At 47.7% G+C, this 27,923-nt stretch overlaps 2 protein-coding genes across 7 annotated transcripts; one reads left to right on the top strand and one right to left on the bottom strand.

The window, feature by feature from the left end:
- Positions 1-16,507, bottom strand: LOC114083697 (uncharacterized). Its single transcript, XM_071606062.1, has 8 exons — positions 16,274-16,507; positions 15,531-16,018; positions 13,993-14,041; positions 11,628-11,828; positions 11,206-11,329; positions 8,204-8,288; positions 7,520-7,600; positions 1-300 (listed from the first exon to the last, which is right to left on the bottom strand). The coding sequence occupies exons 1-4, from the start codon at positions 16,505-16,507 to the stop codon at positions 11,769-11,771; spliced, it is 831 nt and encodes a 276-aa protein (XP_071462163.1). The 3' UTR covers positions 1-300; positions 7,520-7,600; positions 8,204-8,288; positions 11,206-11,329; positions 11,628-11,768.
- LOC139703317 (protein FAM156A/FAM156B-like) lies at positions 15,849-27,923 on the top strand. 6 transcript variants are annotated; one of them, XM_071606613.1, is made up of 5 exons: positions 15,849-15,991; positions 17,584-17,675; positions 18,770-18,850; positions 19,108-19,248; positions 26,460-27,923. In XM_071606613.1, the coding sequence occupies exon 5, from the start codon at positions 26,580-26,582 to the stop codon at positions 27,222-27,224; it is 645 nt and encodes a 214-aa protein (XP_071462714.1). In that variant the 5' UTR covers positions 15,849-15,991; positions 17,584-17,675; positions 18,770-18,850; positions 19,108-19,248; positions 26,460-26,579; the 3' UTR covers positions 27,225-27,923. The 6 variants fall into 6 exon arrangements, with proteins under 6 accessions (XP_071462714.1, XP_071462713.1, XP_071462716.1 ...); XM_071606612.1 differs by having other exon boundaries at positions 15,849-16,054; XM_071606615.1 differs by having other exon boundaries at positions 15,849-17,675; positions 19,111-19,248.

The raw sequence follows: 27,923 nt of genomic DNA, 5'->3' as shown, positions 1-27,923 counted from the left end.
CCAGTATACGATTCTATTTACATAAAATGTATAGAATCCACAAATCCGTAAATAAAAGAAGATAATTACATGAATGACAAGGGAATAGAGAAGGGGGAAGAGACGTTAACAGTATGGGGTGGGTCCTATGTTTTAATCCATTCCTTATTGCAAAATATCTAAGACTATAATGTAAACAAACAAAAAGGTTTACTTTGGTTCATGGCTCAGAGGTCTAGTAGCATCGTGCCAGCATCTTCTTGATTTCTGGTGAGGTAGCAGAGATGAAAGCACACAACTTCTTCTATAGCAAATCCATTCCTAAAATTAAAAAAAAAAATTAGTCTATTCATGAGAACACAGCCCCATCACCTAAATAACTCTTAAGGGACCCACCACACCCAATACTGCCTCATTTAAGAACAAACTTCAATATGAATTTAGGTGCAGACAATCAATCATTCAGAATATAGCATTCTAGAAATGGTTACTGTGATGGTTCACAACCTTTTGAATACTACAGTACTTGAGTTATAACTTTATAACATTAAAGGTTAAAAAAGGAAAACTACATGTAAACTTGTATATTTTGATGATTTTTGGCAAATACAATCTACTACATCAAAAAATGAAATAAACAGTCCGTATCTTGCCTCTCTCAGTATAATCATCAGAGGAGACTGCTGAAATCACTTTAGGTATTTTGTTGGCCTTGCTTTCTGCATTTGTAAGCATCCCGTGTGTGTGTGTGTGTGTGTGTGTGTGTGTGTGCGCGCGCGCGCACATCTCCTAATGACCAATCCCCATTAAAAGCATGACATGAAAAAAAGCATTATGGCCAGGATAAACCAGTTCTTTTATGTGGTTCAAGTACAGAGGATGTTACATCACACAATATGAACATTTCATCTCTCACTTAACTTGACTACAATCATTAACTATTTAAGCTTATTATCCCCACAAGTAATGTCCTCTTCATACCATTGTACATATTTTCAATTGCTTCCCTAATACACATTTTTGGACATAGGAATTCTAACTAATATCAATGGAGGGCCTACTTTGTGCCTCACACTATTCTAGGTGATAGGGAAAGAGAAAGAAATAGAGCCAACAATATACAATTCTACTGAGGGGGAGGTCATTTAATTTAGTACTGATAGATATAGAGAGACCTGAGGTTGTCTACCCAATTCACATGCATACACAAGTTTTTGTGTGGACATAAGTTTTCATTTTGGGGGGATATGTACCAAGAAGTGGAATTCCGGGCCACATGATGCTCTGTATTTAATTTTGTGGAACTGTTTCCAAAGTGACTGCATCATTTTACATTCCAACCAGCATCTTATGAGGGTTTCACTTTCTTCACATACTTAACCAACATGTTTTTTGGAAAACATCCTAGCAGGTATAAAGTGCTATCTCAACATGACTGACTCATAGATACATTTCCCTGAAGCTAATGATATGGAGCTCCTTTTCATGTGCTTATCAGCCATTTGGATATCTTCTCTGGACAAACTGTATTTAGATTCCTTGCCCATCTTCTAATTGGGTTTTCTTTTCTATTGAGTTGAGAGGTGAGTGAGTGTGTTTTATAGGTAGAAGTTCTTTATCACATATGATTTGCAAAACTTTTTTCTTATATTTTGGGTTGACGTTTCACTTTCTTGATGGTATTCTTTGAAGTATAAAAGTTCAAATTTTGGTGATGCCACATTATCTATTTTGCCTTGGGTTGTTTGTGCATCCATGTCACATCTAGTAAATTGTTGCCCAAACCAAGGTTTTTGAAGACTTATGTCTCTGTTTTCTTCCGATAATTTTAAAGTCTTACATTTAGGTCTGTAATTCATTTTAATTGTAGACAGTGTGACATACAGGTCTAAATTCATTCCTTTGTGTATGGACATCCAGGTTATGCCAGGACAATCCACTGAAAAGACTTTTTCACTAGGTAACAGGCTTTGTATCCTTGACAACAATAAGTTGACCACAGAAATACGGCTTTCAGAAAACTCCATTTTATGCCACTATCTAAAATTATGTCAGTACCACACTGTCTTGATTGCAGTAAATCTATAGTAGGTTTTCAAATCAGGGAGGGTGAATCTTGCAACTTTGTTGTGTTTCAAGACTGTTTTGGCTATTGTGGAAGCCTTTTTCCCCTACATTTTTATTAGGGCTTTACAATTGTACATAACGGTGGTATTTGATGGTACATACTTGTACATGCACACAACAATATACTTTGGCCAATATCACTCCCCAAGCACTCCCTCCTTCCATCCCCACCTCCCACTCCTTGGTGCCTTTCCTGTACAGACCAAACTTTCATTTCCACCTTTCTTTTCCTTTTTCCTCTCTAGCTTCCGCATATAAGAGAAAACATAGCTCTTTTTATGGTTGGAGTTTGACTTACTTTGCTAAACATAATGTCTCTAGTTCCATCCATTTTCCTGCAAATGACATACTTTCACTTTTCTTTATGGCTTAATAATTAACTCCATTGAGTACACATACCACATTTTCTTTACCCATTCAACCATTGGACAACTAGGCTAGTTCAATAGTTTGGTTATTGTGAGTTGTGCTGCTATAAACATGGGTATGCACATACCACTGTAGTATGATTTTAATTCAGGAAAAATACCAAGGAGGGATATACTTGGGTCATACGGGATTTCCATGCCTAGTCTTTTCAGGGCCCACCACTGTGATTTCCATAGTAGTTGCACTAATTTACAATCCCACCAACAGTGTAAAAGTGTTCCTTTTTCTCTACATTCTCTTTGCAGGAGACTTTCATTTCATTAGAATTATAGCACCATTTTGTTAATTTAGGGAGATAAGTAATTAGAATTTTGATAGGGATTGCAACGAGTCATAAGATCTCCTTGGGGAGTATAATTGACACTAATTGTAAGTTTTCTAGTCCATGCATGTGAGATCTGTGTACATACATGCATGCACACACACATGCCCCCAAGTGTGCACATATACACGTTAACAAACACACACACATTTGCACGTGCATGAAAACACACTCACTGGGTAGGTATGAGCATCTCCTTCTTGCTACTCTCCATTAATACCATGCCATGGAGAAAGGCACTGTGATCAGGACAAACTATGCATTCCCAGGACATACCGTTGGCCATGGAATTGCCAGGTCAAAGGATGCTTTCCTTACCAACATCAATGGAGGGCCTATTCTGTGCCTGACACTGTTCTAGGCGCCGGGGAGAAAGCAAAGAATATAGTGAACAACAGTCTCCCTCTACTGAGGGGGAGGTGGTAGAATTTAATGATCGATGCAGACACAGAGACCTGCAGTTGTCTTGTTGATTCACAGTTCTGTCAGTGGGGAGGGGAAGGAATGTCCCATTCTTGACATCCTAAGTACCACTCCCGGGGCAGGGGCTCCAGCTAGGAGGCTGGACTCTACACTAGGCACTCTACAAGAACAGGAATATGCAACTGGTGTGGCCCATTAGACAATATTAGGAGAAGTGAGATGGGAATGGAATCGTCCACTGAGCAGTGTCAGGGTCACAAAGGCAACACCCATTGGATGTACTGTCGGGGGTGGGGTGAGGGATAGAGATGAAAAGACTCATTAGAAACAGCCTAAAATTAGTACCAGGGACTGAAATGGAGCAACTTATATTCCACGCACGTATGACTAGGTCAAAGAAACCCCACTATTATGTATAATGATAATGCATCAATAAAAACAATTTTTAAAAGAAATAGGTTGAAACTGCCCCTTCTGGGAGAATCACAGATACTGGGGACACTGAGAAGGAACAGGCTGGATGAAGAGGGTGGGTGAAACCTCCCTGCACTGAAATGTACCACTTTAGTGGCCCAGATGAAGCAGTACACTTTGGGAAACACCACTGGGGAAGGGAGCCTTGTATTTTAAAATAAACCATTCTGTGTCATGTGTATTGGGCTCCCCACCAAGCAGGAACCTCCACACATCCAGTCAGGGTGAGGCCTCTGCAGCCTCTCAGGTCACCATCATTCCATTTATGGGCCCAGCTACTTGGCTCTACAGATCTAGCCCTAGTGCAGCCAGGAATAAGGGCGAAGAGATAAGTGAATGGTCCCAGGGTGGAGCAGCAGGGCAGAAATTAAGGATGACACTAAAATCTATGTGGTTAATGTGATTGCCCATTCAGGACCTTCCAGGTTAGAGAACATGCATGGTCTGGGTGTCAGGGGTATTGTCCTAGTTTGGAAACATACAGCCCCAAAGGTGGGGCTTCAAATAGCAAAGTGGAGGTGGATTGGGAGAGTTCAGGATCCTGCCCTGGAACCTCAGTCGACTCACCTGTACAAAAGGCTTAAGGTATTACCAGGTCAGTAAGATCACTGGCTCATTGATAAATGCTGATTGGATCCCATTATATTGATCTGAAAGCCCAATATCAGTTTACAGACACACCAAGAAAACCATTCACAGTCAGAAATATGTTCCCCAGAATACCCATGGGTGCAGTTCAAAGAGGATTGGGTTCCTCCAGAACCAGTCCTGATTCCTCCAGGGAGACGGCAACCTGATCCATAAAAAGAAGTAAATGCTTAAATGATGTGTTTTTAGGCATTAGGCAGCAGAGATGTTGAGAGCATCTTGGTAATTAGGGCTTAGGTGGATTCTTAAGGGAACAAATTTATCACCAGGCATCAATTAAGCCCTGACTTTGTTCAAACATCTCCAGAAACACTGCAGGTATGAGACTGAGTCCTCAGGGAGTGGAGATCCACCAGGGGATCAGATATGAGCCAGTGTGTGTCTCCAAAGAAGATGAGGCCCACTAGCAAGGCCACATCAGCCTCAGTCCCAAAACAGCACAGCCTCCCAGCTGTGACTGCCCATGAATAAACAGTCCTACACCAGGGTTGCTCTCATGGTCTATGTGCGGGAATATATCTGCTCTGTCAACTTACACCAAGCTATGTGTAAGTACAGAGACCCTCACACCCCATTCCCTTTATACCTGATTTATGAATTGGGAGGAGGGGACAAGCATACTCAGAGGAGGACAGAAAGGACTGGGAGTGAGGGGTTGATGAGGGGGCGGGGTTGTACGGTCTGTGTCATATAGCCCTGGCACTCTGCGGCAAACACTTTCACCATCTCCCCTTTTAATCTTGAGTCATTCATGCTCAAAAGATCTGCAGAGGGCCATCTGTTCAGGGTTGAGGAGGGAAGAGGAAATCAGGGGGCTCCTGGATCCACATGCTCAAGAGTCAGAAGGGCACCATTCAGAGTGAACAGGATGCTGGGCAGGAGGTCCATTGTTGAGCTGGAGGCGGGTTCCCTGAAGCTTCAGCTCTGCTATGACCACTAGAAGACCATTGTGGTTGGTTCACAGGGACACACTCAGCCTCTCCTTACCCAAAGAGTGATTCTGTGGCATAAGGGCATCTCAAGCCTGAGGGCAATGAGGGTTCATTTCCAGGATGGCACAAGACATCTTAACCTAGAACATATCCCCAATCTGGCAGGCACAGGACTCCAGGGTGCATCAGGCCTCGGTACATGTGAATCACTGCCCAGAAGCAGCCTCTGAGGGCAGAACCTGGGTCTTCATTCCCTGGAAAAGGATACTCAGGTGCTTGGACCAGGGCCCAGATGTAGGGGTTCATTCTCATTCTTCTCTATTTCTCTCTCGGTAGTAGGGATTCAACTCAGGGGCACTCAACCACTAATCCACAGCCTCAGCCCAATTTTTGTATTTTATTTACAGTGAGGGCTGAACTGAGTTGCATAGTGTCTTGAAAATTGCTGAGGCTGGCTTTGGACTCACAAAACGCCTGTCTCTGCCTCCCAAACTGCTGGGATTACAGGCATGCACCACCATGCCTGGCCCTCCTTTCTCTTTCATTCCACCCCTGTGTCTCACTCAGGAGACTGGGAGAAACCTGGCTGTGGCCCTATCTGGCATGGATCCTAGAAGGGGTGAACTTGTAGGTTTCTAAGGCCATCTAACACATCTCTGAGTTGTTTCAAGGTCCGCGTCCAGACTGGGAGGTCCCTGGCCCATTATAGGTTGTCAGTTGTCTGAGTCGTTTCAGGATGTCTGTGCAGGATGTGAGATCTGTTGAGCCCTGAGGGGCTTGTGTCCAGAGTGAAGGATCTCAGGGTTTTTTATAAATGTGTGTGCTGGTGTGTGAGGTGTGTGATCTGTTTTAGGTGCTGTGTCTACCATATACATTCTCTGCAGTTTTTGTTCTGCATGTCCAGAATTAGGGTTTGAGCTCTGCAGAGTAGCGATGTGCAAAATGTGATGCAACCCGACATTCCTCACCCTATGCTCATGAGATCATAGATGTTATCCAAAACAAGGGTGTCTGATCTTTTTTGATTCTGGATCCTGAATGTGACCTCTGTGACCCAATCATAAGTCTGTATCCCAGGGACTGAGGTTGCTGCAATTTTGAGGGGTTGACCATTTCCTGGTTTGCAAACTTTGGGCTTTGTGCACCAGGCTCTGACTTCTCTGAGATGTTGGTTACACATACCCTCATGCATGAGGTCTCTGTGTTTTCAGTACCAGTCCTCTCAGATGTGCATGTGCCTGCATACCAGGGTAGGGATCCAAGCTTTTGTGGATTTGTACGTCCAGGGTGGGAGGTCTGGGAGCTATTTGGGTTTTTAAGTCGTGAGTTATGAAGTTGTTGGCATGCAGTTGAGTCTATATTTCAGAACTGGACATCTCAGGGCTCTTCTGAGTCCCTGGCCTCATTCATTGAGCTGAGCAATCTAGGTTCAGTCAAGTGTGAGGTATTGTGTGTCCAAAGATTTGAGGTCTGTGAGTTGTGCTTTCCTGGATTGCGTTCTGGGTTCTGCGTGGCACTGGGATACTTGGGGTTTGGTGACTTATAGGGTGAGGTCCCTGAAGTAGCTGGAAGTTCATGTCCAAGGTGTGATGGTTCTGAGCTGAGGGAAGATCTGTGTCACAGAGACAAGCATGGTCTGCCTTTTGTTCTGTATTCCAGGGTCTCAAACACCTGAGCTATGAGCAGGTTCCACTCTGGGAAGAGAGACATTGTCACATTCCCAAGTTCAGACAGGAGGGTTTTGACCTCCTCCTGATGTTTCATTTTCACAACTGTCCAGAAACAGTGAGAGGTTATCCTGAGACTTCGTTCACTTCAGCTCCCCAAAGCCCACATTCCTTATCTAAATGTTCAGTTTAGTCAGCTTCCTTCAGACCCTGCCCTGGATTGAGAATCCTGCTGCTCTTTAGAAAGACAAGGCACCTCCTTCAGCCACAGCTGAGGAAATCTCAGTGACAAGGGAAAACGGGCCCCCCACCCAAGTACGAACGGGACATACCCATCTTGTCCTGGGATATTATGGTCTGCTTCCTTCTAGGCCTCACGACACCCAGAAAGTAACCAAGGCAGAGGCACCGCTGCAGCTCATCACCCACACAATTAAGGGCCTGGATCCCAGGACACTGCTGGGTAAGAGAAGACACTAGCTCTTGGGAGCACCTTTGAACCTCTACGGGACTTTTACCTGAGAAGCACTGACGGCACTGTATCCAGACCCCTTCGGACCCTTCCTCCCATTGGACACATCTGAAATCAGAAGTTGGGGCTGGGGAAAAGAAAGGGACGCCGTGAAAGGCCATCTCTGGCCAGGGAAAGAGGATGGGCCCTACTGTCCAGCAGGAAATGCAGGATGAAAGTGCGCAGATCATTTACCAGAAATGTGGGTTGGGCCGATGATAGTGAACTATCCCATAAGATCACCTCCATCTCTAAGATACCCATGGTTTCATCGTATTAACTTCTGACTAACCACACGTTATACACTGCTACATGAGAGAGAGGTTCAGAGACAGAACTCTTGGTTCCTTCTCTGGTAACTTGGAACATGGTGACATGACAGGTTCCTGATAACGACCCAAGCCATTTCCACGTTGCGCACAATGGGATAACAAGGCAAGTGGAGAATGGGATGTTCTCTTCAAATGCCAGGATTAGTGTTTCAAGCCAATTGTACCAGAGCAGGAAGCTTTAGCCATTTTCCAAAACACCCTCTGTTGGAGGACAAGCAACCCCTTGCTTCTACCGCATGTGTTCCCAAACCTGCAGAGTATGGAGGACAGTGCCTCCAGGATCACAGACAAGAGCACCTTGTCTATCACATGCTGGGGAAACTTCCTTCTTAATGACAAGTGAGCTTTGGGGGACTCACCTTGCACCTTGGCCTCAGAGCACTATTCGCTGTGGAGCCCAGCTGCCAGTCTCTGGAGGGGTGAAGTCTGGGGAAGCCTTCTCACCTGCAGGGTCAGGGAAAAGGGAGTCACACTCCATGATGCTTCTAACTTCTCTTATTCTCCAATTCCATAAGGCCAATGGGAACTTCATGGATGTGTGTTGAGCCTCCCTCTGTAACAGGCATGGGAATGGGCTCACTATTATTTAACAGTGAGATCCTTTGGGGGCAAGTCATCGGAGCACTGGGGGAGGTAGAAATCTTCTGCTTACTCTTGAAACACAAAAAAAAAGGTTGAAAAATGAGAAAAAGGGATGAGGGAAACAAGTTCACACACACAGTTCAAAGCATCTCATAGTCACCCAACCACATTAATCACACTGCTCTCCTGAGTGTTTCCTAACGTGACGCGGTTTGTTTTCAACTTACCACTTCAAGGAATGACTTGAGGCTCCAAACTAGGGCCAAAATGCTGACTAAATTAAAATTTCTGGAAAGTCAGTGTGTGGGGTTTGAAACGAAACCGGGCAGCCTTGAGACTCAGATGACAGAACTGTTCGGCAATAATTGTGCCTCAGACTGATGCAGCTGCTGCCACACAGCGACCTGGCCTGAGCACACTGAGGCCACTACCAGATGGGGGAAACTAGGACCCAACAGGGTCTCAGTCCAGTGGGAAAGGACACACCACCCTTCCAGCGACAAACCCTGTGGATGGTCTTCTCTGAGCCAGGGCAGCTTGCAGAGCTAGGGTTCATCTGGTTACAGAATTGACAGAAATCCCTGCCCAGGGACCTGGGGATGTGACTCAGAGGTAGAGTTCCTGCTTCACATTTGTCTCCAATGATAGGGACGTCTACATCAGCCGCAGCAAAGAGAATGGGACCGTGGCCCTGGATGGGTACCTCCAGGAGGGCAATAACATACTCTTCGTAAGTGTTGAAGGCTTAAAGAACCTACTCTAGACCTCTTTCATAATGCAGCCTATGCTCTGTCACTGTAAGTGCAGCACAGGTTATAGTGCAGAATGGACTGAAGAGATGTCGAGGTGAATGGGAGCCGTGGTATTCCCATAGCTATGGTGCTGCTGTCAGTGTCTGCCTTCACCATGGTCATGGCCTAGGCTGTCACGAGACACTGGTAACACCTTTGGAAGGCTTGCTGTCTTCTAGTGCTCCCAGTGAACTTCACATTTCTCTTACCCTCCTTCCCTGCTGTTGTCCCATAATCCTTCTCTCTCTCTGCACAACTAACACATGACTTAAAAGGCCTGATTCCCACCCAGAAGCTTGCTGTTCAAAATCTCCAAGTCATCATATTCTAATCAAAGTGTAAAGGTATAACTGGGAGGAAAGCTGAAGGAAACAAATGAAGAGTTTTGTGTTTCACTAAGACTGTCAACAGAAGCTCACCTACGACCCAAGCCTGAAAACACCCATCACCGTGGGTGACAGCATTTTTCTTAGCTGGCATGCCATGAAGGCCAGCTACAGGACATGAGATAAAGATATACATGGTACACACACAAATGCATATGTGACAGCATAATACCGATGCCTTAGGGAAACTGAAGAGGTGAGAAAGCTACTACCTGGTTTCTAAGATTATGATTTAAAAGATGATTTTAGCTGAAGAATTTAAAGAGCTATTTGCAAAGAACATATTGTGCGATAGTGGAAATGCCCACTCAGTGTCATCTAAAAAATTAACAACTGAAGGAACTAACTGAAAATCACAGAAGAATGGTATTTCTTTTCACAATAGCTAAGGTGAAGGAGAGGTAAAATTTGCTACAAGGTAGCAAAATCTGCTCCCATCAGTAAGTACTAAAAACCTTGTGATATTAAGGTAAGACTCATCAATCTCTAGCTACCCTAGTGGCTTCTTTGGTACTTTTCAGTGCTGTTAAAGGTCAGCTGGGTTGACTCTGACCAGGGTTATGACAAAGGGACCAAACCGACCCTTCAAAACCACTCTGGAAGGACAAAAGATAGTGCCTCCAAGGTGGCACCTGAACTCTCTCAGGTTACCTACCGGTCCTTTAGGTTTCTATTAACAGGCAAACCCTGAGAAAAGGAACTGCCTTCTGGGCCGGATGAGCATGAAATCAGCTCTGTTTCTGATTTACGAAAGACGAGAAGGCCTGGATTGTTTTGTTTTGTTTTTTTTTTTAAAGTCTCTAAACACAGAGCATGGCCTTTAATAAGTTAACAAATGATTTTTCAGAGACAGGGTAGGGAGGGGAAGAAATGCTACTGAATCAGAAATATTGAAATGGACAAGTGAGCTGCAGGTGCGAGTATCAAACAGAGTAACTAGAGTCCCCATGGAGAAGGAGACATTTTGACACAGATGAGAAGAGGAAGAAGATTCAGTCAAGCAGACACCTGGGGTCAGGGTTTTCCACGGGTCAGGCTTTTCCACACAGAGAGAACAGCTGGGAAGAGTGTCTGAGGCAGAGCTTGCCGAAACAGTGCAGACACACTGCGAGGACACCAGAGCAGCCTGGAGTGGGGAAGAGCTGAGCAGAAGGCTGAAAGTGTGAGGGTCAGAGGGCCAGGCTGCTGTGGGATGAAGAAGCTTCGGCTCTATCAGCCGGACAGTAAGGACAACAGAGGGTCACAGATACCCAGGCAAGGCAAGGTGTGGGGAAAGGAGAGAGGTGGGGCAAGAGAAATCAGCAAACAGGAGAGTTTGGGCAAAAAGCTAGGACCACAACCAGGTAAGGCTGAGAGAGCCCATGGGGACCTCACTGGCATCTTCATACTGTCCACAGCCTTGTCTCAAGGGACATCTGTGCTCTAGCCACAGTACCACATACTCAAATACCAGGCCCAAATTCACTCAGTAGTCCTCCTGCTGAACAGGGGTCTACTATGTGCACCGGACACTTGAGAAACTCTGGTGACGGACCAGAGCAATACTACTGGGAGGCTAGACTGGAGCCTGATGGACCAAGAGACTGCTCAACATATACTCACAATATTTGGAACCTCTTTCCTCAGATTTCCAGAATTAGACATGGGATGAAACCACGATCTTCCTTTCCACCCTGGTGGAAGACAATCCAAGCACAGGGGAACCCTTTGTTCATTGTCGTTTCTGCTGCAGAAATAACTGTAACTATAACAGCTATCCGTTTCTGTCCAAGTAACTTTGCTCAAAGTTCTTCAATCACTAAATAAGCAAGTTCTAAGCACTTGCTGGGCAAGGAGATGGGAAGGAGCATGCAGGGATGACATAGGCAGTACCTTTGCAGGCTGAGGACCCCCCCCCCCCCACTCTGGTGTGGTGGGAGAAGAACGATGCCAGAGTTTAAGCCACAGCACCCCACGAACATACAGAAGGGCAACTCACACTCACCTACAGGGTGTCTGGGAGGGTTTGCTCGGGCCACACTCACCAGGGAGGGGTCGGCGTAGCAGATAGGTACTCTGATTATCCACATCATAGAATGGGGAGAGCTGAAGAACAGAGCTAGACTTCCATCCTCAGTCCGGTGGGCCCCACATCACTATGCTTCGGTGTCTGGTTGACTCCAGGGCTATGTTGAAGCCATTACAAACATTTCTTCTGGCACTGTTTGCCTCTGAATTCCTATTATCTGTCAGGGAATGAGATTAAACAGAGTGAGACATAATTTGAGGGTGGAACTGAAGATTTCCTGCTGGAAGAGAAAGCCCTGTGCCACTGTAAGCTGAAGCCAACCTTTCCCACCAAAGAGACTCCAGGGCTGTCGGGTCACAGCGGCTCCTGGGAGGGCAGACACCGAGTGTCCTAGAACCCTCAGGGTGGCTTCACCTGATGGGGGCCCCTGTTTCTCAGATGCACGTGGTGTTGGAACAACAAGGACCATCCAATCACAGCACGGTATCTGCATCTCGGCAGGCAGCTCTGAAACCCAGACGGTTTTGCTGTACCTGGAAAGAGGCCTGGCTATAAAATTGGACAGAACTGGGATGTGAATCCCAGACCCAGGCTCTTCTGCATCAGCAACCCAACTTCTTACTGTTCGTCTCCCTTTGCTATGCAGAACCAAATGCTAGGGCCCCTGGGATTCTAGCTTACACTCCAGGCAGGATGAGGTTGGGAATGGTGGTGGTGGGACTGGTGCCATTTCCACCTTTTCTTATTTATTGTTCCCCTGTCCACAGCACACACTTCATTTCACGCTTAGGTGTGCTAAGTTAAGAGGAATCACACTGGGCTTCGGTGAACAAAATTCATGCTCGCGGTGTACTATGTTGCAGATAGAACCAGCTGTGGACCTGACTTCTCTAGTGGATGGTGTAAAACAGACACAGAATCTCATGTGGGAAGCGGATGGCATCCTTAGTAAAAGATAAATGACGAGTTGCATGCAAGCACTGCAGAGTCCCTTGGAGGGTCCCGAGTCAAAGACTGATGACCTTGGCCTCCTGCTGACCCACACCCTGGCAAAGGGAGGACAGCTCGGCTAGTATACTTTCTTTTTGTTCTTTTTAGTTATACAAGACAGCAGACTCCATTTTGAGATGTTTAAACAAGCATGGTATATATCTTATTCTAATTAAAATCCCAGTCTTGTGGATGGACACCAATGTTGAGATTCACTGTGGTGTATTCACATATATACACATAGGAAAGTTATGTCAGACTCATTCCTCTGTCTCAGTTAGAATGCTTTGTCACTATAGAAAGCTCAGACTGTATCTAAGACGGAACCTGCCGTGGACCATCATTACACCAAAACAGTCGTTATCAAGGGCAGATCAAATCTTGTTTACTTAATTTCCTTGGTCAAGGAGGCTATAAAGTGACAGATTCTTTCCTTGTTTCTGCTACTTAACTCTCCACTGCAAGGGAGACCTCCAGCCTGCATCTCATCATGGTACAAAAATTATAGCCACAACTGCAAATTCCAAAGGCAAATGCAACATTGGGTCCATATGAATGAAGGGGAGATCTTTGTGAATGTATGCTATTCTCTTCCTTGAAATCTTTTACACATATGCCTTTATTACTATTTACGTAGGTGTCACTATTCTTTAAGCTCATTTTTATCATATAATTAAGGCATACGACATGATGTTTTGCACTACATACACAGTGAAGTGATTACTGAGGTCGATCAAATTAAACTGTGGCCTTCCACACTTACCATTGTGTATTGTATTTCTCAGTAAAACTTGCCCCGGAAGCCCAGCTCTCAGACCTATTCCAATTAGTCAGTCGATCTGGGAAATCTATAAGGAATCTTCATCAAGTGCCAAGTCAGTAAGCTTTTCCAGCCATCTACTCCCTAGGTAAAACAGAAACTGCAGCTAGGCGTGATGGCAAACACCTGTAATCCCAGCAGCTGGTGAGGCTGAGGCAGGAGGATCATGAGTTAAAAGCCAGCCTCAGCAACTCAACCAGGCCTTAAGCAACTCACTGATGCCCTGTCTCTAAATAAAATGTAAAACAAAACAAACAAACACCAAAACCAAAAGGTGGTGTCTTGGAGAAAAAGGTGTGCAGAGGGTGGGCGTGGACAGTTTCAGTCTGGGACATGCTGATCATTAACTGTTGTGGGAGTCAACCACAACGGTGACTCTGGGGAGCTGACCTAACCTCTCAGTGCCTAGCATGCCATTTCTGTGATTGGAGAATAATAAATAAGAATTAGAAAACATGACTTAATTAGTTTCATCTGTTTAGTGTAGGGGAATGTTCTCTTTTTATCCGGAAGCATCGTGGTGGTTATGGTCAGGTAGTCACCATGCAAAAATGGGAATCTCTCTACTTACCCACATATAGGCTTCGGGTGTGCTCACCACAGAGCATGTTTTGCAAATGCTGAAAGATAGGCAGGAAGGAAGGGAGGGGGGGAGAAAGGAAAAGTAAATAAATTGAATATAATCCGAGCTGACCACCACCTGCGTGGAGCATAATTGTCTGTCTCCTATGGAAGACTTAACCTCTCCTCCTCTCATCCTTCAAGCTCCTGATAATAGGCCCTCTCTCTCTCCAGCCGGTAGGGCACCGGCTTTGGGATCCACTTTCCCTACCACTCTTTTCTCTTGGAGGTCACGTCCACTGCCCCAGAGTTCACTGAGTGCAAAAATGTGACTGGTGGGTGGTTAGTTGGCTCAAGAGGTCTACAGTTTAGGAGGGAGGACTGATTCAGATATCTGGATCTGGAATGGGGTACTGAAGCCACAGACACTTGGATTTGCATCAGTGATACCCCAGTTATTCCCTGTGTAACTCTGGGCTGGTTATGAAACCTCTCTGTGGCCGTTACCTCACTTTACAAACATTTTTATTTGGTGCTGGGGATCCAACCTAGGGTCGCCAACCTGCTGGGCAAAACCTCTGTCACCTGAGCTCCAGCCCTCATTTGGGGCTGGGGACAAAGTTCAGTGGCAGAGGGCATTCCTAGGTGGCGCAAGTCCCTGGGTTCCATATCCAGCACTGGAACACAAAAAGACACCTCATCTATAAAATGAGGATGATGATCACAATCTGGGACAATTACTGATTTCTGCCTTCACCTACACCATGAGTATGCGACCATCTGGAAAGTATAAAATGCTGTTCATGGGTTAGTAACTTCCAGGGCAAAATGATCATCTCTTTCCATACATATGGATCTGCTTGGAAAGGCATGAAAGATGCCCTGCTTAGTTTGACCTTGTTGAACATCTCCTGACTCCTGATGCAAGTCATGGCGAAGAAATTCCAGCATGATTTCCTGCTCTGGGAAACGCTGACCACAAAGGACCACCCTTCCCCATGCGACTAAAGATATGAGGCCTGCACTCTGTCCACCCGGCCACCAGTCCCACACCACTCGGGTATGACAGGCCCTCCTGACTCCTGGTCCACTGTCTGTCTCAAGGATGATGCGCTTAGATTTGGAAGTTTCTTCTCCTCGACTAGCTGGGCAGCGATAATCACTCCCCATTCAGTTTACAGAGAGCACCTCTGATCATATCAATAACCTCCGCCCCCGTTAAATCTCCCCCACTATAGCCTGTCTATTCCTCGCGAAACGCAAAGGCAAGAGCCACCCCGCCGCGACACTGGTATCCACATCCAGGGCCCTCTGCCTACTGCAGCAGCCCGAATGGGTTCCATGTCTTTGCGTGTGTGCGTGCGCACGCGCGTTCCTTCTCGGTGGGCTCCTTCCGCCCTTGCAAAAACAGCTAGTGAAAAAAACCCAAATCACAGAGCGGGTATCCGGTCTCGCGCGCTCCAGACCAGAACGAGCCAGCCCGTCCCCGAGCAGGTGGCCTCCCGTGACCCCCTCGCCGGTTCCCACGAGCCCCGCCTGTGACGTCACCTCCGCTGCCCGGAATCTCTTCCCACGGCCTCGGCGAGCATCGCCAAGTCCCGGACCCGCGCTCTCGAGGTCGCGAGGGCCCGCGGCGGTGCGCTGCCCGGACGGCGGTCGGCCTCGACGCCGCCGCTCCGCGGGGCCGAGAGGGAACGCGCGGGCCGCGACCCCCTACCCTGCCGCTCCGCGGAGCAACCCGGGGCCGTCCCCTTCCCGACTCGCACTGCAGCTGCCACAGCGAACCCAGGTCCCCGTTCTCCTCCTCCCAGGCGTCCCTGCCCTCTGACGCACGCCAGGCCCACAGACCCCGCCTTCCCTGGCGCGGCCTCTCTAGCCTCCGGAGGGCGGCTCCTCTCGGTGATCTTAACCCTTTCCTTCCAAGCGCCGCGGTGCGTTACCAGGGCTGAGGAGAGCTGGCGGCGCGCAGGCGAGCAGACGCCCGGACCCGCTCCGGAGAAAGACCGCGCGTGAGACAGCCCGAGTGACACCGAGACCTAAGGAGCCCGAGCGACAGAGATAGAGAGAAGCGGGTGGGAGAGAGGCTCGGAGAGACGGAGAGCGTGGGAGCCACAGAGAGACAGGGAGAGACTGAGAGAGACTGGGAGGCGAGGGGGCTGGGAGAGAGACAGACGCAGAGGGAGCCGGAGACCCCGAGAGACGGAGAGAGAGGGAGGCCGAGGGGGAGAGACAGAGTCTCCCTGGCACCGGCTGGGTGAGAGAAGGAGAAGAGAAGGGGGTGGGGGAGAGACTCGGAGAGAACCTCCTGGACCAGGCCAGGTGCGCCTGTGGGTCCTGGGACCAGAGTCCTCCTTTGGCCAGCCGTGAAGGGCGCTTTCCGAGGGGACCGTTGTTTTTCTCAGACGCCCCATCTCGTCCTTATCAGAATGGCGGGTGGGCAGTCTGCGTGTGGCGTATTTCTCTTTCTCTAGCTGGGGCCCGGCGTTTTGAAGCCGAGAAATAGGACTGAAACTTCCTGTGGGCATCCTTAAGCAGCTGGGTGCTCGAATCCGTGTTCAACAGGTTCAGAAATAACCTGTTTCCTCGGTATCGCCTCCCACTCCGCCTCATCTCCCACCCCACCATAGGAGACAAAAATCTCTGAAGTGATTTCAAGGAAGGCGACATTTCCCAAATGGAAACGTCAGAGAAAGTCTTCCCAGGATGCGTGAGAGCCAGAGGGCTCAGGATGTGACTTAGAAGCAGGCAGGCTCTTAGTAGGCTCTGTGATTCCTGCATTCGCATGCAAGTGTTTGGACCTTTTCCATCAAATCACTATGCGAGCTGCAGTGTGTGATGTTCAGAGAGGGAGGGCATCTTTGGTCGTCCCGTTGGCTGCAGTGCAGCCGATCCTGGGCAGTTGACCTGGGTGGGATCAGAAATTTGGTGTCATGATAGGCTGACAGATTTCCACTGGCACTTCCCTTGCGGTTTCCCTAGATTCACAGGGTCCTATGGGGTGTGTTGCATTTGTGTGTTGACCTGCGTGCGTCAGGGTAGTGTTAGTTTTATCCAAGAAGGGCCAGTGAGTGGCCTTGCTTGGCTGAGCCTCTTGGGGTACCAGCAACAGGGAGAAAGGCCAGAGAGGAAGCAGTTCTCTGTTTTCAGGAGCAGAATCCCAACAGCTCCCTGTCAAAGTGTCTCTTAGCCTGGACCATCACTGGCATTTGAGAAAATGCTCCGGGAATGATTTTCATAGGGAGGCGCTGGTCATGCTCTTTGCAGTCAGATGTCCATTACATTAGAAATCAGACTTGGGACTGTGTGACTAGCTGAGTTAAAACTAAGCCCCAGATCCATTTTGTTGACCCGGCGTGTGGGTGGAAGAAAAACTAAAGATAAATGTTCGGTTCTGGTGCGTTGCAAGGAAAATTTATGTTCTTAGAGTAATGATCCCGTGCTAACCCCCCATCTGTATTTGATATTTATCAGATTATGAGAATTTAAAGGTAAGGAGAGCCACGGGTAAGTATAAGATAGCGGATGGAAACTGAAACAGGCGACAGTAGTGAGAGGAGAGATTGGTGTGATGAAAGGTACAGAGATATTTGTATTTTAACAGACCTAGCGGAGAAATGGCCAGCATCACAACCTAGCTCCGTGACCTTGAGTGAGTGGCTGAACATTTCTGATCCTCACGTACCTCATCTGCAAGTAAGGGCGATAATACAGATTGAGTCTCCGTCTTCTGACACTCCACAATCCGAACTGCTCCCAAACCCCAAAATTTCTGAGAGTGGCTGGGGGTGGGGTAGCTCAGTGATAGAGGGTGTACTTAGCATGCCTGAAGCCCTGGGTTCACTCCCCAGTGGGTATGCACACATACACACAGGCGCCTTAATTAAAGATATCATATGAAACTATCTTTAGGGTATTGTGTACAAGGTGTGTATGACTCGTAAATGAATTCAGTGGGTCTCCCCCTCCCAGAGAATCTCATTAGGTATATGAAAATTTTGCAAAACCCGAAACACTCTGAAATACTTCTGTCCCTGAGTATGTCAGGTAAGGGATAGGTAACCTACGTTTTCCCTAGGGCACCACGCCCATGGAGAAGCCCTTCCTGACCACCTGGGCCTCAGGGCCTTCTCTGAGTTTTCAGCTCCCCCAGCTCAGGTCCTCTTCATCATCTTCAGTTTGGCTCCCTGCCCCCAAAGACTGGGAGCCTGCTGAGGACTTTTATCCTGCAAGGAGGATAGAGTGTGCAGGAGTGGATGCAGAAAGTATATCAACTTCATTTTCCGTCCATGCAGAGAGTGTTTATGGCTTTTATCCCCACACAGTAGAGAGTCCAGAGCCATATACTATGAGCACAATAGCCATGTATTCCCCTTCGTTGGGAATAGGAACTGTCAGACCAGCTGTTACTCGGGCGGGGAAAAAAAAAAAAAAAAATATATATATATATATATATATATATATATATAGTGAATGAGCTGGCGTGGCAGGTCCTGTGCTTGAATTTCTGCTTATTCTGAGGAGATGGGGTGAGAAGCATTGTGTCTTCTATCCCTAATCTCTTCTTAGGTTTCTAGTAACAATGTAGCACCTAGGGTTTTTTTTTTTTTTTTTTTTTTTCCCTTCTGCTTTATATTATACCTTAGAATGTTCCTTACTGGGGCTGAGCTCTGTTCTCTGGGTATGGCTGCTTTGGGTACCTCACTGAGGGGACCGCTGAACAGAGTGTGCCATCAGTAAAGAAGTGTTAGGTGAATACACCTCACCATTCAGGTTTTGTTGTCTTGTAGGTGAGAGGCATAGATCTCACTCGCGATGGCATCAGCAGCATTGACGATGTGAACCTAGTGATCAGTGACCCGGGTGACCAGGTGAGCTCTTCACTTTGCAAGAGGAGACTTTTCCCTTGTCTTCCTCCTGCTGCTTCAGCCTCTCCTCCTCTTCACCCTTTCCCTGCCCCCACCCCTTTGAACTCCCACTGTGGTTCCCTGTCTGTGTCTTCTGGGCCCACCTACAGGAAGATCCCAAATGCCATGCCAGGACCACGTTTCATTGGTCTTCATGTTCTTCTTTCATGCTGGAAAGCGGGCATCACTGAGTGTTGGCTAATGTCCATGTTCTTTTGCAGCAGAGCCGCTGACAAGACTATCCCCTCTCTTCCTGATAGAGGAGAATACAGCTAATCCGTGCAGGTGACAAAGATACAGAACAGCAGCGTGGCACTGCATTGTCTGGAACTCAGACTCCTTTTTCCCTGGCGTTGTATAAGGTGGGCATACGCTTTTCAGCAGATAGTGACCTTGCACGGATCTCAGCCATTTTTGGTAGAGTCTTGCCATTTCTGGAAAACCATCATAGTATTATGTAGTTGATAGTAGTATGTGAACTCAGTTCTTCCGAACTGAAATGAACTCATTTTATAAGGATATGTCATCACATTAGGCAGAGTTGGAAAAAGTATCGTGTGTCCTTGTCTCGATCGTCAAAATCAGCACAGCTCTCTTCCCAGTGCTCATCACCCCCACACTGTATGCATTTACTTGTTCGGCTATTTACCTTCTGCTCACCCGGGCTAGAATGCAAGCTGATGAGGGCAGGAGGTTTGAGCAGGCTTTGTTGAGGACAGCATTCCAGGCACCGAGAACAGAGCCTGGTACCAGTAAGGGAAGGTAAACATTGGCTGTGACAGTTGCCTGATCCCTGGACCAGCTCTGGACACGTGGGCCAGCCTCCAGGACTTTCCTGGCTGGCCTCTTCCCCCCGCAGGATTACTTTGTAACTCGGGCTTCCATGCCAGTTGATAATCCACAGAGGCAGTGCCCTGCCCCCAAGAGAAACACGCACCTGGAGTCAGACAGACATGGCATGGAATTCTGCCCCTGTCTTAGATGTGTGGTCTTAGGGCTATTACCCAACTTTGTGGTGCAGGAATTTGCTTCCTTGCAACACGGGACAGTACGGATTGTATAGGGTTTTACTTACAGAGTGAGACATTTGTGGAGGACCCCAAATTCTTCTTACTTCATTTGCAGGCTGTTCGTGAACGTCCACTGGGGTCGGGGCTCTGTGATGGGCAAATTCTGCCAAGTCGCTGGCCACTGTTGGCTTCTGGGCTAGTGAGTGAGACAGGCAGAACCATCTGATGCCAACTGAGTGGGGCTGGGGCTGGGAGAGGGGAAATTCAGGGTGCTGTGTGAGCTCATCTAGGGCTTGGGGAAGAGGCCAGAGAAGGCCTCCTGGAGGAAGTTCTTTCTAAGCTGAATCCCCAAGGGTGGATAAGAGGTGAAAGTCCTCCAAGGCACCACTCCCCTCCAAAATCTCTCATCCAAGACTGCCATGGTCATCCATTCCACTGGCTCCCCACTGACTGAGGAATGGGGAACTAACCCAGAGGGAATGTCTGTGGGGGCTTCTGGTCTGCTCCCTTGCTACAGCAGAGATACAGAGAGTAGAAAGTGCCTTCCTGTCCTTGGACATTGGCATGTATGGATGTCAGTCCTAGAACTGATATGGCCGAAAAGGAGAGCTCCAACAGATGATCCTGGGTGGCAAACTGGTGGGTCACAGATTATACCTGGCCTGGGCCCACCCTTCCTCTTCACTCTGTTTTGTGAGTTGGCAAATTACCTCTCTGCTTAGGTCTCATTCCTCTTCACTCATTGTCTAAAGCTGACTGCCTGATACAGTGACTGTTGTGGATTTTATTTGAGGGAGCAATATAGTTTCCGATGATTAAAACTGCCAGTGCCTCTGTGGGACACACTGGAGGAAGGCGGGGCCCAGGCCATGCTGGGAACCCTAGAGAAAAGAATGTAAGTGTCACATTAGCATTCTCTGGCCAGCCCAGGAGCCTTTCTTTCTCCGCCCCATTCTTCTGGGCCTCACCAGAATGCTGGCCATTGCATGGTGGTTTCCCCATCTGGGAGCCATAAACACACCTTGCCTTCTATTGTGTGGATCCATCCAGTTCAGCTCCAGCTCTTTCCTCAGTAGTTTGGGGCTGCTTCTGCTTTGGTGGATGCCCCAGGACAGTGCCCAGAGGGTGTGACTTTTTATTGCTCCTGCGTGGCTTGGAAGTCCTCCATGAATTGGTCCCATCTGCTCTGTTCAAACTCATCTCCCCATTCTCCAGACTACTCCCCAGCTCTCTCTCACACTCCAGATTCCAGTGTGGGCCCTGCCACCGACATCTTTCTCCCCGTAGGCCTGTGATTCCCCATTTGTAAAATGAGACCAAATGAGATAATGGATGTGGAACTCCCAGCCCACGTTTCCTGGCACGTGGAAGACGCTAAGTCAACAGAGGCTGTTTTCTGTCAAGCATCTTGTCATCCACCTGGCACTTGATAGTATGGCAGCTCGGTAAATGTTTCTTGAGTTGGACTTCAGGAAGATGTGGTATGTTGTGGGTACACGAGTCAAGGTTCTCCGGAGAAACCAAACCAATAGGACGTCCATGTGCCTGTGCATCTGTGTGTATCTATAACCATCTGCACATGGATAGATGGGTTTTAAGGAGTCGGCTCCCCGGGATCTTGAGTACTGGCAAGTCTGAAATCCAGAGGGCAGATGACACCACTGGACTTTCACATGACAGTTGCAGTCTTGAGGCTGAAATCTGCAGGCAGGCTAGCAAACTGAGAACTCGGGCAGAGCGTCTGTGGTCTTCAGGCTGAGTTGCTTCTGCCTTGGGAAGCCTTAGTCTCTGCTCTTGCGGCCTTCAGCTCATTGGCTGAAGGCCACTCACGTGATGGGGGCAGTGGACTGTAATTAAAGTCTAGTGACTGTGCAAGTTCATCACCCCCACAAATACCTTCACAACAACACCTAGATGAATGTTTGAGCAACTGGGCACCGTAGCCTAGCCGAACTGACAAGTAAGATTCACCAGAGCCGTGGGCAAAGAGGTTGCTGAGGGACATCACCTGCCGAACTGAGCTCAGACCAGTAAACTTGGTGGGTTCATTCGTGTCCAGTGGTCCTTTCCTTCTCTTCAGAAGCTGGGTGTGAAGATGAAGTAAATCCAGAACCATGGTGCTTGCAGCAGACATTTGATATGAGATCTTTATCCCTCTGGGACAAGGGACTGTGGAAAAAAGGAAAAGGAATAAGATAATGAAGGATGGGAAGTCACAGTGATTGACTCGGCTGCTCCCCTCCCCCCAAATAGGGGACTTCTCTAGGCCCCCGTGCCTTTCATGGCTCTGGAGAAGATCATGAGGACCTTCTTGTGGTGTGGTTTGGAGATAGGACAGTGAAATAGTTCACGGGAACCGTGTGGGGAGAGAGGGAGAGCAAAGGGTGATTAAGACACAGGTCAGTTGTGAATTGATGTTTCCAAAGGCTTGGTTTTTCTACACAAAAAGGTGTTCGTGAGAATGATTTTCTTTCTGCGAGAATCGCCTTTCCATACGAGGAAATATGATCCTGAGGGAGTCCCTGTGACGTGAAAGATCAGTTGGGGAGGTAATGGGGCTAAGATCAGTTTCCGGATGTTTCACACATAAGCGTTTATTTGGGAGGGCGATGGCCCAGAGGGTGTAACTGGACTAACTCCTGAGAAACAACAGCTTTCACTTACTGACGTGTTAAGGGAGACTCTCTCTGGGACCTTTGTCTGTGTTTGTAGGTCAGATGATTTGAAACATTTCTAATATTGTTCTGTGTTTCCTGCTCTGATGCTTGGTTAATACAAATTGCCAATTGCCAGTATGCTCTGAAGAAAACCGGTGGATTCTTGGTTTCCAAGTTGGCTAGAAGGACAGAGCCTGGGTTGCTGCCCTGAAGTTTCAATCTGGCATTGCATGTGAAGCGTTTTTAGACTCCTTCAGGACATGTGTATTGAGAAAATATAGAGAGATGTCCTTGTGGCGAAGTCTGCCATTTGGGTTTTTCAACTACCACCCAGTAAGACCAACATTTTTGTTTTCTTTTGAGTACGGTTCTGCAGGCTTTATCCCATGTGTAGCTGCTCGTAGCCACCACCACGATCAGGACCGTGTGCTCGCCCTTTGCCCCCACAACACTCCTTGTTGCTGCCCCTTTGCAGACACACCTCCCCACCCCTAATCCCTGGTAAAAACAAATCTGTTCCCCTGACCTGCAGTGGTGTGTTTTAGAGAGGGTCATGGATCTGAAACCAGGAAGCCTGTGGCCTTCCAATATGGGCCTCCTTCTTTTAGCATAATGCAACATCTTGGTGAATCTCAGAGCAATACTCTATTCCTTTTGAATGCTGAGCAGCTTGTCATTGTGTGGACACCACAGTTTGTTTATCCTTTCATCTGAGGAAAGAGCTGCTGCAAACATTCGTGTGCTGGCTTTTGTGGGAACCCAGGTTTTTCCTGGTCCAGGGTAGAGGCAGGCATGGGATTCCTCGGTCCTCAGGGGAACACAAGTTTAGCTTAGGAGAAAGCATCACTCTAGATTCAGAGTGGTTGTAGTCTTTTGCCTTCTCGCCAGCAAAGTGTGAGGGTTCCATTTGTTCAGTCTGTCCTCCGGCCCTCGGTACTTCCAGTGCTTCTCGTTTAACCATCGTAGTACTGTGTAAGGGGATACTGTCATCACGGGTTTAATGTTCAGGTCCCTGATGGTTAATGATGTTGAACATTGTTTCACGTGCTCACATGCAAGTCTTTGGGGTTTTTTGTTTTCTTAGCAGTAAGTTTTGCAAACGCTTTCTTTCTATGCTCTGGATATAAGACTTTGTCAGATCTGTGATCCTTATGCATAGCTCTGCTTTTCATCGTCTCGACACACTGTCTTTTTCCAAGCCAAAGCTGGTTGAAATTTTTATTCCTTCCTTTGTTTTAGAGACAGGGTCTCTGTGTATTGCCCGGGCTGGTCTGAAACTGGTGAGCTCGAGTGATCCTCCCTCCCTCGGCCTCCCCAGTAGCTGGAACTACAGGTGTGTGCCATCGTTCCTGGCTTCAGTTTTACATTTTGATGGAGTCTGTTTAATCAGTTTTCTTTCTTTCGTGGATCGTGCTTTTGCTGTCGCGTTCAAGACTTACTCTTTCCTGTCCTCTGGCTCCAGAGATGTTCTCCTGTGTTGTCTACTGAGAGGCTCACCAGTGGACTTTTCACTTTTAGATGTCTGAACCATTTTCAGTTAGCCGTGTATAAAAATGGTGGGGTCGAGGTTGGTATCCTGGCATGCGGATATGCAACACTTTCAATGGAAAGATTCTCCCTTCTCTTGAATTCACCTTCGCATTTCTATCAGAACTCATATTTTCATGGGTGTGTTTACGGACTCTGTATTTTCTTCCGTTAATCTACCTGTCTACTCCTTTCCAAGACGGCAGTCTTGATTACTGCAACTTTGGCAAGACCTCCCCCAAATTCATCCTTGTTTTTGAAAATTTGGACGTTCCAGGTGAAGCGCAGAATCAGACTGTGTATGTACACAGAACTCCTGCCAGGATCTCGATGGGAATTGCATTAGTTTTACAGAACAACTTGGGGATAATTAACTATTTTACCACATGGACTCTTCCACGTCATGGACACATTGTTTCTCTCCATCGAATTAGGTCCTCTTTGATTTCTTTCATTAGGATCTTAAGGTGTTCCGCAGGCACTTCCTGTAAATTTTTTGTTGTTATCGTTGGTTTCGTACGTACCTATTCCCTTGCGTGTTGCTTTTCAGTTTCAGTTTGTGACGCTCACGGTGGTTTTCCATGTGTTGACCTTGTCTCTTTCATCATTGCTAAATGCACTTATTAGTTCTAGGGGTTTGAGCAGAGATACGTTGGGGTGTTCCACGTGGCATACACGGTCATGAGATCTACGCCAAGGGGCAATTTGATTTCTTCCTTTCTCATTTGTGTGCTGCTCCCTTTCCTGACATCATTGCCCTGTCTGGGACTTCCAGGGTGACATCAAACAGTCGTGGTGAGAGTCACCACCCTGACCTTGTTCTCAGCCTTACAGAGAAAGCATTCCATTTCTTGACCTTGCAGGTTTGGGGGCACATACCCTTTAGCAGGTTCAGGAAGTGGTCTTCCATTCCCTGTGTGTCAGAGGATTTCATATCATCAGTGGATTTTGTGTCTTGTCAAATGGCTTTCCTTCGTACCTTCATATCATGCTGTCATTTGTCTTCTTTGCCTGACCTCAACCTCTGTGGGATTATGTTGATTTTGGGCGAGAGAAAGCACCACCTTTGCATTCCCGGTATGAAACCCACTTGGTTGTGGTTTGTGATTCTTTTCACATACTGCTGGGTTGGAGCTCTTGTGTATTTTGTTGAGGAATTTTGGGCTTTTGCTGATAAAGCACCAGTCTGAAGTTTTCCAGGTATCAGTACAGTACTACCTTCATGGCATCGCTTGCAAGTGTTCCCTCTGCTCTGATTTCTGGAAGAGATTGTGTACAATTGGTGTGATGTCTTCATTGAATGTTTGTTAGAATTGGCCAGGAAGACTCTCTGGGCCTGGAGATTGTTTTGCAAAGCCAGCCTGCCTGCCTTCCTTCCTTCCTTCCTTTCCTTCCTTCCTTCCTTCCTTCCTTTCCTTCCTTCCTTCCTTTCCTTCCTTCCTTCCTTTCCTTCCTTCCTTTCTTCTACCAGTTCATTTTCTGTAAACGATAGAGGACTGTCTACGCTACTTCATCCTGGGTGAATTTTGGTGGCTTACAATTTTCCAGCAACTGGTCCATTTCAACTAAGGTGTAGCATTTATTTTCATGGTGCTGACTGCAGTCTGACCATGTTGTTCTTTTTGTTCTCCGAGTCTGTAGTGAAATCTCTTCTGCCATCCCTGCTATTTATACCTTCTTTCCTCCCTCTTTTGCCCTTCCTGCTAAAGATGTATCAATTGATCATTTCAAACAACCAGTTTTCCATTTAATGGAGATTCACCATTCTTTTTTCTCCCCCCCTTCGCCGTCCCCCCTACCCCCCTACATGTGTTGTTTGCATTGTCGTGGTTTTACTTCCTGGTTTTTTAGTAGAAGAAATTCTTATTTACACGTATCGGGACTTTTGAGATGATTTCCATCAGTACGAGCAGCCTTTTTAACTAGATGTAAAGCCACTGATCGTGAAGGCAGAAATTCCCAAGGGTGTGTTGTCACCGTGGTACAAATATGTACAATTTACTGAAAGTCTACTCGATGAAAGTATTTGAATGCTTATGAGAAGAGCACGTGTTAGTCAGGCATTGCTTGTTCTTATCATCGTTCCTGAGCCTGGGTTACAAAGAATCTGCACGGAGTTAACCTCGTTCAATATGTTTCTCCATGTTACATCACATGCCTCATGGATGCAATCAGTGGTGCCATTTCTCAAACCTTTATGCTATGCCATCAGCATTCTAAGCTCTGGACATGTGTTATCTCATGTCATCCTCGGAGGAAGCCTAGAAGGTGGGTCTCATCATCAGCCCCATTTTACACCTAGGAAGCGGAGGGACAGAAAGGTGGGGTAAGATGAATAATCACGGGTTTTCTTTCTTCTCTTGTCACCCTTTGTTGCAGTCTGGTGTGTTCTGGCCACACGCTTCCCTCGCCACCTCTTAGCTATTCGAAAACCTCCAGCTTCACCTTCCCGGCTAGACCCCCGGGCTGGGCGGAGCTTCTAGCTCTAACTGGACCCCCATGGATCCACTCCAGAAATGGAACCCAGCGTTGGTTTCCGGATCTTCCCAGGTGACCGCTGGGGAGAACTCGCAGGAGGGTGCGGCAGCCTCTCAGCCTTCTTCCTCGGAACAGCTAATGATGGGCCTCAGCGGCCTGAACCCCAGTCCTGGTCCTGGCCTCTCTGCCCCTCTGCCAGAGGGGCTGTTCCAGCAGCAGTACAGGGAGGAGAAGACCCTGCGGGAGCGGCGCTGGGAGCGGCTGGGCTTCCCTCAGAGGAAGAAAGCATTCCTGGGTCACCTGAGACGCAGGCACCGCGATCACATGGCACCTTACCCAGTGGAAAGGGAGACCAGGGTCTACCCCACAGGCGACAGAGCTCAGAATCGGTTCCGATGTGAATGTCGCTACTGCCAGGGCCACAGGCCGAGTATTTCTGGGCTCTCTGGCGAGAGGAATGGGGCCCCCAACCCTTCCTCCTGGGAAACGCTAGTGCAGGGCCTCAGCGGCTTGACCCTCAGCCTGGGCACCAACCGGTCTGGCCTTCTGCCAGAAGGGGCACAGCAGCAGCAGCAGGAGCAAGAGGAGAAGTGCCAACTGGAGAAGCAGCAGGAAAGCAAGAGAATGTTCCAGAGGCTGCTCAAGCAGTGGTTGGAAGAAAACTGAGAGCCCCCTGCCCCCTTTCATGGGGCGGAGACCTGAAGGGATTCAGACAGTGCTGTGTTGCCAGCTCCTGGGGATGGGCTCCTTCTGGGGACCAGACAGTCAGCTGTTGTCGGAGGAGTCCCAAGACTAGTTTTGTGACTGGATGGATTCCTATTGGCGTGAGATTTGACCCACTCCCAGGGAGGTCCTCCTCTTCCTGCCTGTCATCTGTGAAGCGCTGTGGGGCACCCTGGGGCAAGGGAGACTGCACACCAGTGGACCTCACCTCATCCCATATGGCTCTCATGCCGCATGTTGTCGCTTTCCCAGCCTGGATCTGCGTCTTTGCTCCCTACCTTGTTGTCAGTAAGATATAAGATGTCTATGTAGTGTGAATGCCTTGTTCATGTCCTTGTGCTTTTGTGCCGTTTTATCGACTGCCTCCTGGGAGCAGTGCTAGGGCTGTTTGAAATGGCGGTGCGCAACACTGAGATCCAGGTTCGAGAATCTGCAGCTAAACAAAGTGTGGGAAAGGGGTGTGGCATTGGAACTTGGTGGCTCACTATTGTACTGTCTGTGTAAACTATTATGACTATGATAAGCTAACTGTAAGTAAATGTTTCCCTGCTCCTTAACCATTGAGTAGTATTCCCCCCGCGCAGGATTTTCTGATGGGGTACCTCATCGTCAATACCAAATAAACACGTGTATGAAAGGAAA

The sequence above is a fragment of the Marmota flaviventris genome, chromosome X (assembly GCF_047511675.1).
Source record: "Marmota flaviventris isolate mMarFla1 chromosome X, mMarFla1.hap1, whole genome shotgun sequence".
Taxonomy (NCBI): domain Eukaryota; kingdom Metazoa; phylum Chordata; class Mammalia; order Rodentia; family Sciuridae; genus Marmota; species Marmota flaviventris.
This window is presented reverse-complemented; position numbering and strand designations above follow the sequence as displayed.